Source organism: Ixodes scapularis, unplaced genomic scaffold, assembly GCF_016920785.2.
Source record: "Ixodes scapularis isolate PalLabHiFi unplaced genomic scaffold, ASM1692078v2 PGA_scaffold3__209_contigs__length_174095766, whole genome shotgun sequence".
NCBI classification, from domain to species: domain Eukaryota; kingdom Metazoa; phylum Arthropoda; class Arachnida; order Ixodida; family Ixodidae; genus Ixodes; species Ixodes scapularis.
In genome coordinates this window covers 118643691-118661277 of record NW_024609868.1, presented here as the reverse complement: position 1 = coordinate 118661277, position 17587 = coordinate 118643691, and the positions used below count along the sequence as shown (strand labels likewise).

Sequence of the window (17587 nt, the reverse complement as noted above, 5' to 3'; positions counted from 1 at the left end):
CCACAAACGGGGTCGGTGGTCCGCTTCGCCTTGCGAGAAATGGTTTTGCTTGCATCCGAACTAGCCCGACCTTTGACCGTGAGATGTGCGCAGACCGTGGGTTCCCACCCGGTAATATAAGCAATTGCCACGTGGCGAGAAAGTGAGCAGATTGGCTGGCGGTGGGAAACGCCTGTCTCACGACGCGTCGAGGATTCCCCGGTCCACTAAAAGGGGACGGACCAACGAGTGACTTCGATGGGAAACTCAGCGAGTGAGTTTAGTTTTGTGCTGGGGCTCGAGGGCTGACGCTCCGTAATCCAGTCAGGTCGTGGGATTCTGAGGGACATTGGACCCCGTAATCGGGACGTAATCACACGAGCCAGCCAACTCCCGAGCTTGGATAAGCTAACACCCAACCCCGTTCAGGGGAAGTTACCCTTTTGCAGCATTGTTTATCTTTGTATTTTCATTCGATACAAATGTATTAAATTGTTTCTTGAAAAGTAATTTCCAAGTTGAACCGAATTAGTCGTCGAGGGCCAAGGGAAGCAACTTCGTCTCCGGCAAGACCCGAGCCAGCTTCCCACAACAGAGTCCGTCAACCCATCCGGACCTGGCAACCCTGACGGCGCAAGGTGACCGAGCAACAAAAGATCCCCTACTCTACCTTTCTCACTGTACGACAGAGACAAAGTTGTAGGCTTATCTATCTATAATTAGACCTATGCAAGTATACGCTAATATTATATGGGGTCCCCTCACCAACTTGTTTTCTTATGTACTCGAGGCTGTGCAAAAAAAGCATTACGGTTTGCGTCGCTGCAGTTTTATGAGAAATATCTGAATTCTATGTCCTGTCAGCAGAGCCCGGTTTTCCGACACGAGGACAAACAGATCGACTTAAGTTTTTTTTTATAATATTGATAATGGTAATTTGCTAATTCGCATGAACGATCATGCGGAAATTAACGAAGTTAGGTCTACAAGAAACAAACACGAACCAACAATCATCGAACCTTGGTGTTGAACCAGATTATTTAAATCGTCCTTCTTCCTAACAGAAAAGCGAATGGAATAATCTTCTTAAAAGTTTTCAATTTATAATCACTACCATTTTTAAGGACGAGCTACTCAAACATTTATTTCTCAATTAGTTTGCGTGTACTGAACTGGTATGTTAGGTTTTTGTTATTTTTGTTGCATGCATTTTCTAACTTTGCGTTCATATAAAATTCTTGCAGTCTGGACAAATAAATAAATGAGTACATAAATAAACAAATAAATAATGTATTAGACGTTGTTAATCGTTTTTGGAATAGAAATATTTGCTTGATTAGTTCATTTCTGAATTTAAAGAAACTACATCATGCTCTAGCTGTTTCATTTCTGGAGTCTTAGAAGTGCGGTCACAATTCTTGAGTTGCAATTTAAATGTTGTGGCAAGCGACATGCGGAGTGTGCAGTAGCGCGGCAGTGGCCGATACAAACCGTGGGCACGGGGCGCGAGCTCGAGCGTCTTGTGCGTGGCTCACGAGGGGCTCGGCGGGGCATACTCGAAGGGACCGGAACGAAGTAAAGGTGTGTTTTTGCTATGTCCTGACTTGCGTGTCTTTCTTGCGGGCGAGCAGTGGCACCGGACCCTACATCATTTGGCGCTTAACGCGGGGCCTACTGCTCTCCCGTGGGATGGACCGCAGGTCTTTTAGCCCATTTTAGGCGTTTTAGCCGGGTTTTTCCCGTTTTGACTTTGCCCTGCCCGTTAGGCCTACGTGGCCGTTCGACTAGGCTTCGGCCACCGGACGCCACCTTTGCCATCGCGGCTTGGCCCTCGTCTCTAGTGTGCATAGTGTATATTAGATGTTCTTTTTCTGTTCTTTTGTGTTCTTTCTTGTTCGGTTTTTGTGCTTTTTCCTTTTCGCGGCCACTTTCGCGATGAGCCGCCGCAGAGCCGCCGCTGACCAAGCCAAGAGCGGAGACGAGCCGGACGCGGAAGGCCTTATGGCTCGGGTGGCCAACCTATGTGACACGGTCACACAACGTCTGCTGCTGACTGACCCGGGACTTCAAGGTCGTGGCCCGCGTCCCCAGGTGCCGGTCCCTACCTACACCGGCTACGACGACCGGAAGTCCGTGGCCGACTTCCTCGCAGAGCTGGCGGCCTACAAGCTTGCTGCGGGCGCCTCGGACGAATACGTCCTCGCGCGCGTTTTGCCCCTTGCGTTGCAGGCGAGTGCAGCCCGCTGGTGGCGCATCGTGGCCCCGTTCCTGTCCTGGGAAGATTTTCGGCGGAGGTTCCAGGACGAATTTCTTCCGCCTGGGTACCAGTCTCGAGTCCAGCGAGAACTGGAGCGCCGAACCCAGCACCCGGACGAGACCCTGGTCGAATACGTCCGGGTGATGCAGGAGCTCTTCGATAGGGCCTGCCCAACGACACCGGAGTCGGACAGGGTTGCTCGGGTCGTACAGCAGAGCCATCCCAGATTCCGAGCTTACCTACATGGCCGCACCTACGAGACCCTTGAGCACCTGGCCCGGGACGCTCGCGGCATCCAAGAGACGCTTCTGGCAGAGCTCCAGTACCGGCCGCCACCGTTGCCCGAGGAAGCTCTCGAACCGTCCTGTGCCTGGTCAGCTCCCGGGCCCAGAGGAGGTCCGACTCAGCGCCAACCCCAGGAGTATGGCGCGGTCCTTCCCCCCCGCGCGCTGGACCCCTACGCCTTTGGACAGCGGGAGCGCGGGAGAGCACCACCCGGTGGCTTGGACCCCCGGCCTAGTGCCTGGCCGGCTGGATCAAGACTACGGCAGGGTGAAAGCCGTTTAAGGTCCTTCCCCCGTGATTCGCTCCGGGGCGCGGATCGCTGGCCCAACGAGGGAACCAACAGGCCACAACGACAGGCTCTAAGCAGCCAGACACGCGACACTGACCGCCGCATTTCGGTGAGCTGCTTTGGCTGCGGCCGACAAGGTCACTTCCGCCGAGACTGCCCGGATTTGGTGGGCAACCGCCCTGCGGTCTTGGAAAACCAGCACGGCCGACGGCGTTGACCCCTGAGCGCCCGCCGACCGCGGTGACCATGGACAACTCGGCAGCACTACCATCGGTATGTCGAATCCAGCCTGACCCTGAGCTAATTGAGCCTCGTATGACAGTTACAGTGCTTGGAATAGCTGTGGCAGCGCTGATTGATACCGGTGCGAGTCTGTCACTTATTGGGGACTACCTGATTGAACGCTGCAAAGAGCAGAAAGCTAACCTGCGTGAGACTAACGTGCGCTTACAGCTAGCGTCAGGACCAGAAATGCTCGCGAGTCAAGCGGTGAGGTTACAGATCGAGTTCAACGAGAAAAAACGCCGTCAGCGTTTCGTTTGCTTACCTGGTCTCACGGTACCGATTATTTTGGGACGAGATTTCATTTTCGGGGAGAACCTGGTTCTGGACTTTCCGAACAAAGGCTACCGGTTAGGTAGTGACACGAAACTGATCCCATTTACCAGACGAGAGGATTGTATCGTCAGTGTCGATAACGTTGGCGTTAGAACGCATGCTTTGCGACTCCCATGTGCGGTAAGCGATTCTTTGCAGAAGTGTCCTGCTACGGACCAGCAAAAGCGGCGTCTCCAAAGACTCCTTGAGGAGTTTTCGCCGATGTTCATGGAGAACCCCGGCAGAACCGGTGTCTTAAAGCATTCAATTGACACCGGGAATACACGGCCTCTACGCTGCAACCCTCGACCAATCAGCGTACACAAGCGAGCCCTGCTGGACAAGGCACTCCAAGAGATGATCGACACGGGCGCAGTACGTGAGTCACAGAGCCCTTGGGCCTTCCCGATCGTCCTTACCCCCAAGAAGGATGGAACGGCTCGGCTTTGCGTCAACTATCGACGCCTGAATGCGGTAACCGTTCGTGACGCGTACCCGTACCCGTCGATTGAGTCGATCATGTGCAACTTGGGAAACGCGAGCTTTTTCACGACTCTTGACTGCAGTCGCGGTTTCCTCCAGATAGAGGTCGAACCTGCTGACATCGAGAAAACCGCATTCACGTGCTTCAGAGGATTGTACGAGTTTGTGCGCATGCCTTACGGCTTGAGCAACTCTCCTGCCACATTCCAGCGTCTTATGGACATTGTGCTTGGAGACGCACGACACAACTACGCCATGGCGTATATGGAAGACGTAGTAGTCTTCTCACGCTCGTTCGAAGAACATCTTGTGCACCTTCGGACTATACTCGAACGCATGCAGAATGCTGGTTTGACAGTTCACCCGGGAAAAATGCAACTGGCAACATCCAAGATTAACCTGCTCGGTTTTGTAATCGACGATGGATCGCTTCGCCCTAACGAGGATAAGCTGAGGGCCATAACTGAGTTTCCTCCCCCCCCATGATGCAAAGGGTTTGCAGCGATTTCTGGGAATGGTTGGATTTTATCGCCAGTTTATCCCCCACTGTGCAGAGATAACGCGGCCTCTGAACGAACTGCTGCGCAAAGGCGTCAAGTGGCATTGGGCGGAGGCACAGCAAAATGCCTTCCTTCAACTGTCCAGAGCTATTGCTGAGACAGCATCTTTGAAGCTCCCAGACCTCAACCGTCGGTTTGTGCTGCAAACCGACGCGAGCGGCTACGGTTTAGGTGCTGTGCTGCTTCAAGACATTGATGGTGTCTTACGACCCGTAGCGTTTGCGTGCCATACGTTGACACCAGCTCAGCGGAATTACAACGTTTGCGAGCTTGAGTGCCTAGCCATCATATTCGCCCTGCAGAAATTCAATATGTATCTTGATGGCGCGCGCTTTGTGATCCAGTCGGATAATGCAGCCTTGTCCTGGCTTCAGCGTTTGGAAAATCCGGCAGGTCGATTAGCACGCTGGGCACTGACGCTTCAAAAATATGACTACACCGTTGTGCACAAGCCAGGCTCACAAAACAAAGTTGCAGACGCTTTGTCGCGCGCTCCGCTCGGCGAAGAGCACGTGCCCGAGTATGCCAATGATTTGGCTGCAATAGATGCTGGCTCCCGCTGGGGTACTTTGATTAGCAGAGATGAGCTTCGGGCTGCACAGCAGAACGATGGACTTTGTCGCAGGGTCTCTGAGTGGTTGTCTTCACGTGACCGACGTGGCAACAGAGACGCTGACATGGGTTTAGACTCGTACTTACTGGCCAAAGACGGTCTGCTGCTCCGGTACATACCTCAGATCGACGACGAGGAGGGTGGCTCCACAGATACTCCATTTCGAGCCGTGATACCTCGCCGACTTCGCACGTCATTCATTAGATACTACCATGACTCCGCTTTGGCTGGTCACAGTAGTGGCTGCAAGACTTTTGAAAAGTTAAGCCGTACTGCAACTTGGCCAGGAATTCGTCAGGACGTGCTGAGGTACGCTCGTTCATGCCCGGTTTGTCAGAAAGCCAAACCGCGCGGTGGTCAGCCCCCTGGTCTAATGCAGCCAGTCGTAAGTCGATCCCCATGGGAATGCGTCGCTGTCGACGTCATGGGCCCTTTCCCACGCCGTCCGCGTGGCAACCAGTACCTGTTGGTTGCCACGGATCATTTTAGCAAGTGGGTGGAGCTATTTGCATTGCGATCGCTGACGTCCAAGAAAATCTGGTCGTGTCTGATGGAAACGTTCACACGCTTCGGATTTCCTTCAAAATTGATTAGCGACAACGCTACTTATTTTGCCAGCAAAGTGTTCCGAGACTCATGTGCCGCATTGGGCATACAACACAGGCGGACGTCTCCCTATCACCCGCAGGCAAATATTACCGAACGGGTAAACCGAAATTTGAAGTCGATGTTGATCGCTCACACCGAGCGCCACCGGGATTGGGATGCGAAGCTTCCAGAACTTGCGTTCGCAACCCGAACCACGGTTAACCGATCTACAGGTTTCACACCCGCGCGCCTTAATTTTGGCAAAGAGCTGACTTTCCCGCTCGAAAATAGTTATTCTGTCGACGATCCGGGTGCTTCTCGCTCCTATGGCCAGTTTGCAGGCAATCTACGACTAAGACTCAGGGACATCGTTCGTTATGCCCGGGAGAGCTTGGACGTCGCCCGACTGCAACAGGCTGAGCAGTACAACCGAGGTCACCGGGACGTGCAATTCCACGTTGGAGACTTGGTGCTGCGCCGGACACACCCACTTAGTAACGCAGCCAGAGGTTTCACGGCATCCCTGGCTGATAGGTGGGACGGTCCATATAGAGTACGTGAGAAAGCTTCACGCCTCACGTACACGCTCGTCGACTGTGAGTCTCGGCGACTCACGGGACCTGTTCATGTCACCGACCTCAAGCAGTATTATGATTCGGCTGATGAACTTCTCTCGCAGGTGGGAAGTGTTGCTGATCTGGCTGGTACTTAGTTTACCGCCTACGCTCTCGAAGACTTCAACGTCGGTGACGAAGACGAAGATTATAGAAAGAAGATTACAATGGGTTTAGCCGAGAACCAGCATTTTACCGCCTATTTTGATTGATTGCGCGCGACTTTGAGCGGTATACATTTGACTGTTCTCGCGAGCTTAGCTCACCTGTTCTTGCGTTTACGTAGAAGACGTTTGCTTTTTTTGTAATGGACATTACTGACATCCTGTTTTTTTATTACTGATTTCCAAGCATGCCGCGAGTCAATCAGGCTGCCGGACGGTCCCCATCACCACCCCGGCACTGGCGACCCAGACACTACTACCAGCCCAGGGGGACGAGACAACCCGAACAACCACCACCGCCGGGGATCCAGACAATCGCACCAGCGGTCTACCGCCACCTGGGCACCCTCGACAACCACGGACACCCAGTGGCCTGGTCGTCCAGCCTCGCTTGGCACGACCAGCCGCGCCCTTTGACGGTTGACATGGACGCCCAAGTGCCTGAACCTTTCAGAGGCTTCCCGCTGAACACCCACCGCCCGGCGAACCCACCACAAAGTTACACGGAAGACGAGCGCCGACTCCTGTGTCCGCTCTGCGAGGTGCCAGAAATCCACCGCCGTACCCACAGAGCTGGAGCACTTCATCGCTCGCGGGAGTCAGCAGCCGCCGCAAGGGCAGCCATCTTACACCTCGAAAGGATGAGGGACGACGATCTAGCACGCGCCATCGCCGTTATCAGGAGGCTCCGTCCTGCTCTCCTCCGCCCCCCATCCCACGCAGACCCGTCACCACCAGCTGCTGCGGAGATCGCGATAAACATTGATGACGACGAGCAACTCTGAGAACAGTTCCTAACGCCGCGGGCTGGGGGGGGGGGGGGGGGGGGGGCGGGGGGAGGGGGGAAGTGTGTGGCAAGCGACATGCGGAGTGTGCAGTAGCGCGGCAGTGGCCGATACAAACCGTGGGCACGGGGCGCGAGCTCGAGCGTCTTGTGCGTGGCTCACGAGGGGCTCGGCGGGGCATACTCGAAGGGACCGGAACGAAGTAAAGGTGTGTTTTTGCTATGTCCTGACTTGCGTGTCTTTCTTGCGGGCGAGCAGTGGCACCGGACCCTACAATGTTTATTTTAATTATTTCAACACAAAGGTCGGGACAATCTCGGTGAAAAAAGTATGTCACAGGCGGCTTGAGAGTGCCCGGCTCGCATTACGTGATGCCGGATAGGAGCTATCTACATGGAAATCAGCCGAGTTCAGCGGAGTTGATTCAAGATCACATCAGTTTCAATGAAGGTCTGTCTATACAGGTTCGTGAAGTGGTGCTTGACATTCAATTTCAGCAAAACGTACGGGTGATCACTACACTGGGGCCCTTCTATTTCATTTGGCAAAGTGTATGCAAAGACAAAATTATCGACTTCACTTAAAGGTACACTGACAGGATATGTATGCTGGCCGACGTTTTTTGGTAGTAAATGACATATGAGAGCCCAATTACCGAGAACAGAATTTGCGGCTCGGAATTCAGTTGCTTTCCGCCCGAAAACTGCAGATCGAGAAGTGGCCCCCTTGAGTCGCGCTCACTCTCTTCTCCGTGGTCACGGGCCGTTTTCTAAAGTTTAGACACAACCGCCAAATGTAATCAAAGTCATGGGCAATTGAAAGAGCACACTCAATATAAAAATAGAAAGAAATATAGAAACCATTTCTTTTGTGGCTTCTCAAAAGCTGCAAATAATTTGGTTGAAAAAAAAAGTTCCACAGAGAACGAGAAGCATTCTGCGCGTTCGCTGCATAATTTTCAACATGGCGTCGTATCGCGTATCGCGGGGCTCGCGGGCTGGACGGCGATGGCAGCGGACGACGGACGTGCGACCTCTACTGTCGTTCACGGTACCAGCAAATCTGGCGTCCTTCGAAAGATAGATTCTGGACCGATCAAAAGAATTGGTATTCATCCCGTACGACACGCCCGACCACCAAGCCGATTTGCAACAAGACTTCGCCGAGCCGTCGCCCCTTCTCGTGGCTGAAGACATCGCGCGTGCAAATGTCAAGCACGAAGTGCGTACTTCGAGTTGAATGTACGAGCGTACGATTTCTTTACTAGGTGCGAATGTGGCCAATGTGCGGTACTGCCTGCTTCGAACCGGGAGGGCCCTTACTGGAGGGAAATCGGCAGCAAACTTTCAGACCTACAGTCGACAGGCTGCATTACTACGAAACAAAAGTTTCCCCAGTAGCTCAGTAGAAAGGTGTCGCTTCCAACGCTGCGGGCGCAGGTTAGATCCCTAAAATGAACGTACAATTTTTCTTTTTGTAAACATTTTGCGATATTTACATTTCTCTTTTTACAATTACCACAGAAAAAAACACATGTTGTCGACGACACGTTGATGAACTAAGTGGTATGGGATTCCCTTTTAAACACCTGCGAACTCAATGTAATTACTTTCCACAATATGGAAGGAGCATATAAATCAGGTAGCATCCGCTTTCCGAGGTGCCCGTAACTGTTCTGCAGGAATCGTAGCCAGCCATTTGTCCCGATCCAGTTGATCTTTAGGAAACTTGTGCAGACTCTGCCGCACAATGCCACTTTCAGAGGCAGGACATGTGAGGCAGCTCTTCACGAAACATCTTGGGGTTATTCTTTTCAGATCAATCACTGGAATTCTCCACGGGCACTCACTACTCATTTCCGATTCGTCCATGTACAAAGCAACTCATCTTGAAGTACAGAACAGCGAGCGGAACAAACATAACTGCAAAGCAATCGTACGGCAAACGGTTCCCGAAAGGCACGTCGTCTGCTGCGTGCGATAAAAAAAAGAAAAAAAAAGGTACGGAAGGAAAAATGAGCACGATCGGTTGTAGCCACGTGACTTCCTGCACTCTCCTCTATGTTTCTCCGACCACCGTGTGCAGGTTTCGGTTTCGGTTTTGAGCAGTTGCGTTTTTGGGGTTTATTAAAAATATGCGTTACTCTGTAGCAAAATATTAATTGGGTAGTCTTCCGACACTATAACAAATCGCCTAACAAAAAATTAAAAAAAAACACATTTTGGGTGGTGTTAATGTCTCTTTAATCTACCTGACACTTATCTCATATGCTGAGCGCGTCGTAATTAAACGGCAGTAAAACAAATAGTTTATGTTTTAACGCCAACGTCAATCGCCGACGAAAGGGGAGAAGGCGAGAAAGGGGGCGGAGGGAGACTTAGGGAGCTGGAGGTAGGTGGAGAGGGAATTGTCCTTCACGTCACGTATATTTCCCCGCCAAATTTAGCAGAAAAACTAAATTGCTGTATATGACACGTGCCAGCCATTTCCACCACTCAATTTAGCGGGGAAACTGGATCGGTGTTTAGGCCACGTGCCGTCAATTTTCTTACCATTTTTAACGGGGAAGCTTAATTGGTGTGAAAGCCACATGACATCTGCTTTTCCACTTGGTGTATACGTCACATGACGTTAGCTGACGTGACGTCAATTTCCCCGCTAAAAAGCGCGGAAAATGCACGAACAGGCGGACGAACGGACATAATTTTGGGGATTGGGTAAATAGTTAAAAAACATTTTACGCTTTAAAGAGGGTTGGACCATTTTAGCAGGTGTTTAGTGGGCGGTTAGTGGCCCACTGCCCTTCTGACTCCTATGATCGCTGAGCGTCAGCGCTAACGAAGTATAATACTCCTGAAAAGATAAACACCCGCTTGCTTCGCCTTCGCCAATATCCGCGGGCATAGTCGCTTCTTAGTCGCCGATTCTTCGTTTAGCTCGCAACTACTTATGGCGAATTCCACTGGTCGTGTTGGAGCGTGCCGCGATCGACTTTTCCGGAGCGATCCTATTTTACTGGGTGATCGGGATCGAGACGGACGTGTTCCACTGGTCGTTTGGATTAATTCCCGCTCCAGATCTCGATCTTGATCCGAGAAAAGTCGCTCCGCCGATTTCGGCGGATTAAACCAGAAACCAGGCGGGCCAGCCCTCGGCGCACACACGTGACTTTCCTTCTCGCGGGGCATCTCGCCTCAGAAGAATTCGTAATGGCCGCTCGGGAGGTGCCGCCTGTACCACCCGCCTTACTGCTGCTGCTGCTTGAAGACAGTTCGTCGTCAAGTTGCTCGAGCAGCTTCCGGCATTCCGGCAATCTTTGCTAGAAGCTCCTGAGCCATTCCTGCCGTTCGTACGCCGAACACGTGTTAGCACCGCGATTGCGAAAACATCTTCGAAGCGACCGCGGAGGCCGCGGAAAGGGGATTCCCGGGCAGGTGAACGACGGGAAGGTATCCGCCGATCCCGGAGCAGTGTTCATCAGAGTGTCGAACCGAATTTTTTATCGTTACCGTTCCGGTTCGGGTTCACGGCTTTCGGTTCAGCTCCGGTTCAGTTCCGGGGAGTCAGAAATAAAGGTTCGAACCGGTTCGAACCGCAATATTGAGAATATATTTTCCGGGTTCTTTTAGCACTTAGTACTATTTCAACAGTGAAACAAGTACTATATAGCTTTTTATAATTCGTAGAGTCCACTTCTATTTTCAGGTACCAAAAATAAATTGCGTTATTTAAGTGCGATGAAACAGTAAAAGAAAAGCTAGACTAACATATATCACTCAAGATCTGCTTTTTTACCTCAGTCGCATATATTTTACCTTAATCGAAAGGTTATCAGTCTTGTAGGTCACAAATACCCGTGATTGGTACAACTTTGTGTCGCAGTATTAAATGTCAGATCCTGTTGTACTGTAAAACTTAGGAGTTAATTACTGTGCATAAAATCAGGAAATGGGCCCACCCTAAACATATATATTCTGAAATCTAGTTTACAAAATACGTTTCAAATTTTATATGATGACGACCTAGTTGAGCTAGAACCCATAATATTTTCAAAATGATAGGAAAGTTTAGAAACAATCCCTTTCAGTCTACCTTCTATAGAAACACTGAGAGGCAGTCAAAACCTTTGCTTTCATGACCAATATTGTTTACCCTCAGCACCGTGATGTAGGCGAATAATCATGCGGAAAAGAGGGACTTTCGTACTCAGATCGAATTTGGCCTAAAATAGCGCGTACCGAAGAGAATATTTTCGACATAGCTTGGCGTTTCAGGTTTGCTCCTGACAGGATGCCGGTCACTTCAATTTGCAAATAAGCATCACCCTTGCTATTTTTTTTGTTAAATAAAGCAAAGTAGCATTTTATACCCTACTCGACATCGCAGTTACTTAATTTGTCACTTTCTGACGGTCTGCGTGCGCAATCGTCATAGATCTGCCAAGCGCCACTGTGTACTTTGTTTTCGTCCAGCCCACAGACACGTAAAATGTTTGTTTTTCACATCAAAGGGGCCACACACTTCTATTTGTTTTAGAAGTTGAATATTCGTCAGGAACCCATATTTTATTTAAATCAACTTCAAAACAAAAAAAGTAAAAGAAAAAAAAATGTTTAAGGTTCTCCAAAATCACTTAGAGACGTGCCTATCGAGGATAAAAACACTGAAAAATATTTGCAGAGCCTACTTCAAATAATTTGGGTGTGTATTTACTTATGATGTATATATCTTAAGGGTGACCGGCCCTTTATTTATGATGTGAAGTCTTCAGGCAGTAATAATTTTTTTATTGTCATCAATAAATTTGACTGTATGAAGTTCACATAACCGCTTGAGACCGACACGGGAGGACGATACACGAAAATACGCTATCTGTTGAGTCTGCTCACATAATAGATCTGAAGGCAAATACAACGAATGTGCAGAAAGAGAGATAATCAGTGGTATTCTAAATAAACTATTACACGACGCCTTACCTACTGCAAAAAGAAATATATAGAGATGCATGTTTTAAACATAAACACGTTTGATGGAGCTCCGTCTGGTTAGGTTTTGAAAAATACAGACCTTCACCAAAAGAAATCCTAAACAGTGAGAAGCCCGACGTTTCAATAGGCTGGGCTAAATAGGTCGACAGGCACTTGAAGAAGACAAAGTGAGTGATGCAAACGACACACCGTAGAGGAAAAAAAGCTGTTGCTCTTCACGTGAAAATAGTCGCTCCTGATGAAAAAACCGTATCAGATTTGAAACTTTGGGCACCTAACTGTTTCGGAATTTGTTGGTTATGATGCGTATTTCTGTAATAGAGATGCATGCAATGATGTTCCTAATTACACATATATAGCACAAGTTCGAAACTTCGCGGAATACTCTATCGGGAGGCTAATGCTATATTCGGTTTTTGGTGCACTGTTGTGCACGTAATTTGGACATCCCCTTTTGCTATACTTCGGTTTAACTAAAAAAAAAATGTTTTTTTTTTTTTTTTAATTAGTCTGGCTGGGGCACGCGCGTCAAGAAATCACTTTTACCCGAAAACAATGTTCAGAGCAATGTTCACGGCGCTTGATTTCGTTTAAATTCTGCGCGGAAAGTCCATGACGTCACAAAATGGTCTACCCTCTTTCCGCCTCAACGAAATAGTTACACGCCTTGTCCACCTCAATGTGATCGCCAAGCCGAACCACCTTTCCTCCATGCGCTCGAAATGCCGCGGTACCAAGCAAGTGGAAAGGAAGTGGCTACCGACTAAATCGCGTCTCGCGCAATCAATATTGCTTTACAAAAAAAAAAAAAAAAAAGAAAAAACGTTTTGTGTAAAATTTATGTTTCGACAAGCCTGCCCCAACCAGCCGGTTAAAAAAATATATATATATATTTCTCTTTTCAGTGGCCCTTTAAAGGGGCAGTGCAAAGGGGCGAAGAAAACCAAATGCTGCTTCGAAAGACGTGTCTATCAGTGTTCACAGGGGCCTTCAGTGACGACATTGGTCTAGAGCGTCGGATAATGACGACATAGAATTTTAGAGGTAGGACTGGCTGAATAGGTGCGCATGACCCCTCTGATCCTTTCAAGCACGTCACTCTCACTCAAATTTTTGCTTGGAACACGCGCAAATTTGTGGGGTGTTCGCATCTTCATAACTGGATGTTAATTTCCGACACTTGGGAAGATCGCGCATGGTTGTTGGACGCTCTTGTCGTTTCGATTCTCTATTGGTTCAGACTAAGGACGTCATCAACAAAAGAAAATGTGCTCGAAAGTTTGAACTTCTTTCACCTATTATGTTCAAAATACGAAACATTTATTATTTATTTTATGTTTAATGTGTTTCTAGAGTCCCACTGACTAGTTCGAGAGAATGCGATGCAAATTAAAAAATGGGCGAAAATTCTTTGCAGGGTCGCTTTAAGTTCAGACGCTGCCGATGCTACGTGCGCGAACAGTGCTTTCACTGCACGAGCGCTCGTGCTTGGCAAGGACGCTGAAAGCCCGGAGTTCGCTCTTGTAGCCTCTGCTACACTAACACATAAAGTGAAAAGGAGTATTGTGTTGAGAATATCACATTTCACCAGAAAACTAAATTGTTTAATATGGTTTGCGCGTGACATCTCACACTTTATGCTACTGGACAGGGAAATTTCTTTTGCTGAGAAAATCTAATCCGGTGGTGCACAATGCACGATGCGGAAGGTTCGCGCTCAGTGCAACTCATGTATTCAGAAACAAAAATTCTTTTTGCATGGTGCAGCGTCGTGCGGAACGTTGCGAGCGTCTCGCACCACGAAAGGCACTTTCTGGCAGGAGCGATTTTGCAAAGGAAGTAGTTTTGCGGGATCACGCTGTTTGCTCCTCTGTACCGAAGATGCGGAAGAGAGGAACCTTTACAATGCAGTGTTTTTTTGTTTTGCTTTTAAATACCTGCCCCCCCCCCCTTTCTTTCTTTTTTTTTTATCGGCGCTTTTCTAGATAATATATATATTTTTTTTTATTTCTGAGGCCCTCCCTCCTCCGTTTCGGGGTGCCATTTCGTCAATTATATTTGTGTCATTTCATAACAATAATTTTTTATTTCTTTTATTTTGCACCTAAAACTGTGAAGTTCTGGGTGCTCTCCCTCTAAGGCCATTAGAATATTTGTTTTTTCAGGTATTCTTGCCGTACACATTTGTAGTTCTATTTATCGTCAGATTAATAAGCCATACTTAGTCCTTTCAGTGCTATCTATACTCGGGGAGTGCGTTCTGAGATAGTTCAGCAACAACGAAAACATGTTTGGGTGCCTCAATGATGGGTACCTGTAAAATGGGTCGTGCAACTATTTTTGTACTTTCAGTAGGTACCGCTAAGAGCTAATCCCTGATGTTGATGACTTGTAAAAACACCCATTAGTCTTTCTCTCCGTTGATTGGAAGCCGCAGAAAAAATAAAGGATAGAAACAGCTTTCTCCGCCTCAACTCGCTATTAAAACAAGCGCCGATGTGATCTGACACTAATTGTATACCGCCAGTGTTCATAATAATGCGATAGGTTTGGCAAATAATGGAGCATGGGTTGAGCTTTAGACATTGTTAGAGTTCGGCTATTCTCATCTTTGATTGAAACATTCGTGTTGGCTCAACACGAATGTTTTGGTGATGCTGATCGTCAAGAACCCGATCACTCGACTCGGGCTGATGACAATCGAGTACGTCATGGTGCCACATGGCAAGCGGTGAGAAGTCGCGACGGCACGTGACGTCACGCTGTCACGTGACTGGTGGTGAGAAGTCGCGACGGCATGTGACGTCACGATGTCAGCAACGCTAATACATGTAGTGACGTTCTCAATTTAAGCAGACTTGACGCGGTAAGTCACGCGACTATGTCACGGGACCACTTGACGTGACATTATTAGACATCATGTCTTGATACCATGACGTCACGTGACCACGTGACACATGATTAATGGTAGTGCCAATACAAAAGCGCCACGAAAACCCGGAATTTCACACGCGATATATGACCATTTGATGACTACATAGAAATACAATTGTCAATTTTTACGTCTCAAACACTCATTTTGTAATAATGGAAACAAAAAAACAAAAACAAAAATACCGCGAACCGTTTTGAACCGGTTACCGTTATATTTTTTTTCCGGTTCAGTTCCGGTTCAGTTCCAAGATGGCGGCCAAGATTTCGGTTCGGTTCAGTTCCGGTTCGGCTAAAATTAAGGGTTCGGTTTCGTTTTTCGGTTCGGTTCGGTTCCGGTTCGACACCCTGGTGGTCATATTCCACTGGGGATCCGTAGGCGGCGCGACCCGGTTCGGATCGTGTGCTCCATTCTGGATCTGGTCAACTGATCCCGGCGAGCTCCGAAACGCCCCAAGAATTCGCCATGATACGCGCTACTAACCTTAAAACGGCACTAGTTAGCCGAACCCCCTGAGTACGGTTAACAAGGTATGCGCAAAAAAACTACTGCTATAACTTACCTCAAAGTATTCCACAAAGCTTTCGCTCCTCCAGGTGACGGTCACCTCGTGAGGTTCAGTGGCTATCGCCGTGACGCTAACAGGGTCCGTGCAGGGAACTAAAAATAAAATGTAAGATATCCTATGTCGCTTCAATCAATGTTCATTACATTAAATTTACGTAGAAAACACTAGCGTTTGAGCGAATTTTTTTATATCAGGCAAACATGTTCCAGAACCAATATTATAGACGTATTTCAGCTGCTGTGCATGGGCGCCGCCTTTAAGGACCTTCAGTTTTTGCCTCGTATTGTTCAGTTTATTTCACCTCATTAGTACCATATCACGCCAAGCTATTGGAATTTTAGATTTTATTGTGTTCTTTCTTATTATGTTTGTAGGCATAAGGTAGCCTCATGAAACATCTGTTTTCAGTTTTCCATTTGTATGCAGCCATCCGTGACAATATTCCGTCGTCTCCTCAAGAATAATAAAAGTAATATCTATGGCCGAATATTTTAACGTATCGCAGCTTGGAGCATTTGGAACGAAAAAACGCGCTGCAGAACCCCCAGGGATACGGAAATCAATCACCACCTCGCCCTGTTTTAATATGAATAAGCATTGCACCGGAGTGCATTGGAGTAACACCAATACCTGATGCATGTTAAGTACTACGGGCTGTCATTCGTACTGCATGGGCCAAATTGCTCATCTATGGTGGGGACACCAGTTATCCCTTTGGGCTAATTTCCGCGGAATTCCTAATCCCAAAATTGTGTCCATTCGTTCGTCCGTTCGTCCGTTCTTCCGTCCGTGCGTTTCCCGCTAAATTTAGCAGAGAAACTGAACTAACGGATGGGTCACGTGACTTGAGGTCACGTGGTTTATGAACCAATTAAGTTTTATGCCAAGATATTTGGGGAAATCGATCTCACGTGACCTGTCATCACGTGGCCCATACACCAATATGTGTCCCTATTAAATTTCGCGGGAAAATTTATGTCGCATTACATAAGCCCCCATCCAGTTTTCCCGCTAGATTTAGCTGTGGAAATCGACAACACGTGACTGATGTTACGTAATGTAAGCAGTTCAATTTCTCCGCTAAATTTAGCGGTGAAATTTACGCCACATGACACACGAATTCCCTCTCACCATCCCTCTCCTCTCCCCTCCCTCCCTCACCCCCTCCCTTCCTCCTCCTAGGGCGCGTCTATTCTACAGCAGGCAAACAAGTTGGGTCGCCACACACAAAGTAAAACGGCATTAAGATGTCGAGAAGATATTTTGTAAAATATTTCTTTCGAAACCTAATTCTTTTGAGCCATGGTCTGAAATATTAAGGGAGCGGATGCCGTAAATTTCCCTCTTATCGTTCCGCAAGCTCTTAGTTCTAATCGTAGATAAATCTTGAAATTTGAGTGAAATAAAACCCGCTGGCATGGTAAGTTACTGTGGTGGAATATTGTACCAAAATAAGAGTTAAAGAACAACAACAGTTGTCAGTCAAATGTGCAATGCAATCAGTAGTTCCTGTTAAAAAAACAAACAAAAAACATTTGTGCATAAGCTCTCCGTTCACTCCACTCTGTATGCTGTCACATTACTGCGGGTAGCACCAGAAGACGAGGCGGCGTGCTAAAGAATATACGATCCTAACCGCGATCCTAACCACAGAGCCATAACATTTCATCATAGAGTGCCTGTAAGCAATTCACATGCTGTTGGGTTCCTATGAAGTGACATACGTGACCTCCAGGTTTTTATGCCTGTGTACATAAGTTAAACTTTATCTTCTTGCAAACGCTGCATTGGGACCTCCTGGCATGCAGCAGAACTCAGGGTAACACAATACCTTGGCCAAAATACGTATCTGTCAGACTGCATGGTCCTACACCTAACACTTGGA

At 48.2% G+C, this 17587-nt stretch overlaps 1 protein-coding gene across 1 annotated transcript in view; it reads right to left on the bottom strand.

The window, feature by feature from the left end:
- Positions 1–17587, bottom strand: part of LOC120840601 — a 103994-nt gene that overhangs the window by 67924 nt on the left and 18483 nt on the right. The window contains exon 5 of the mRNA XM_040211180.1: positions 15697–15794. Within this exon, the coding sequence (XP_040067114.1) occupies positions 15697–15794 (98 nt within the window). The remainder of the gene's footprint in view (positions 1–15696; positions 15795–17587) is intronic.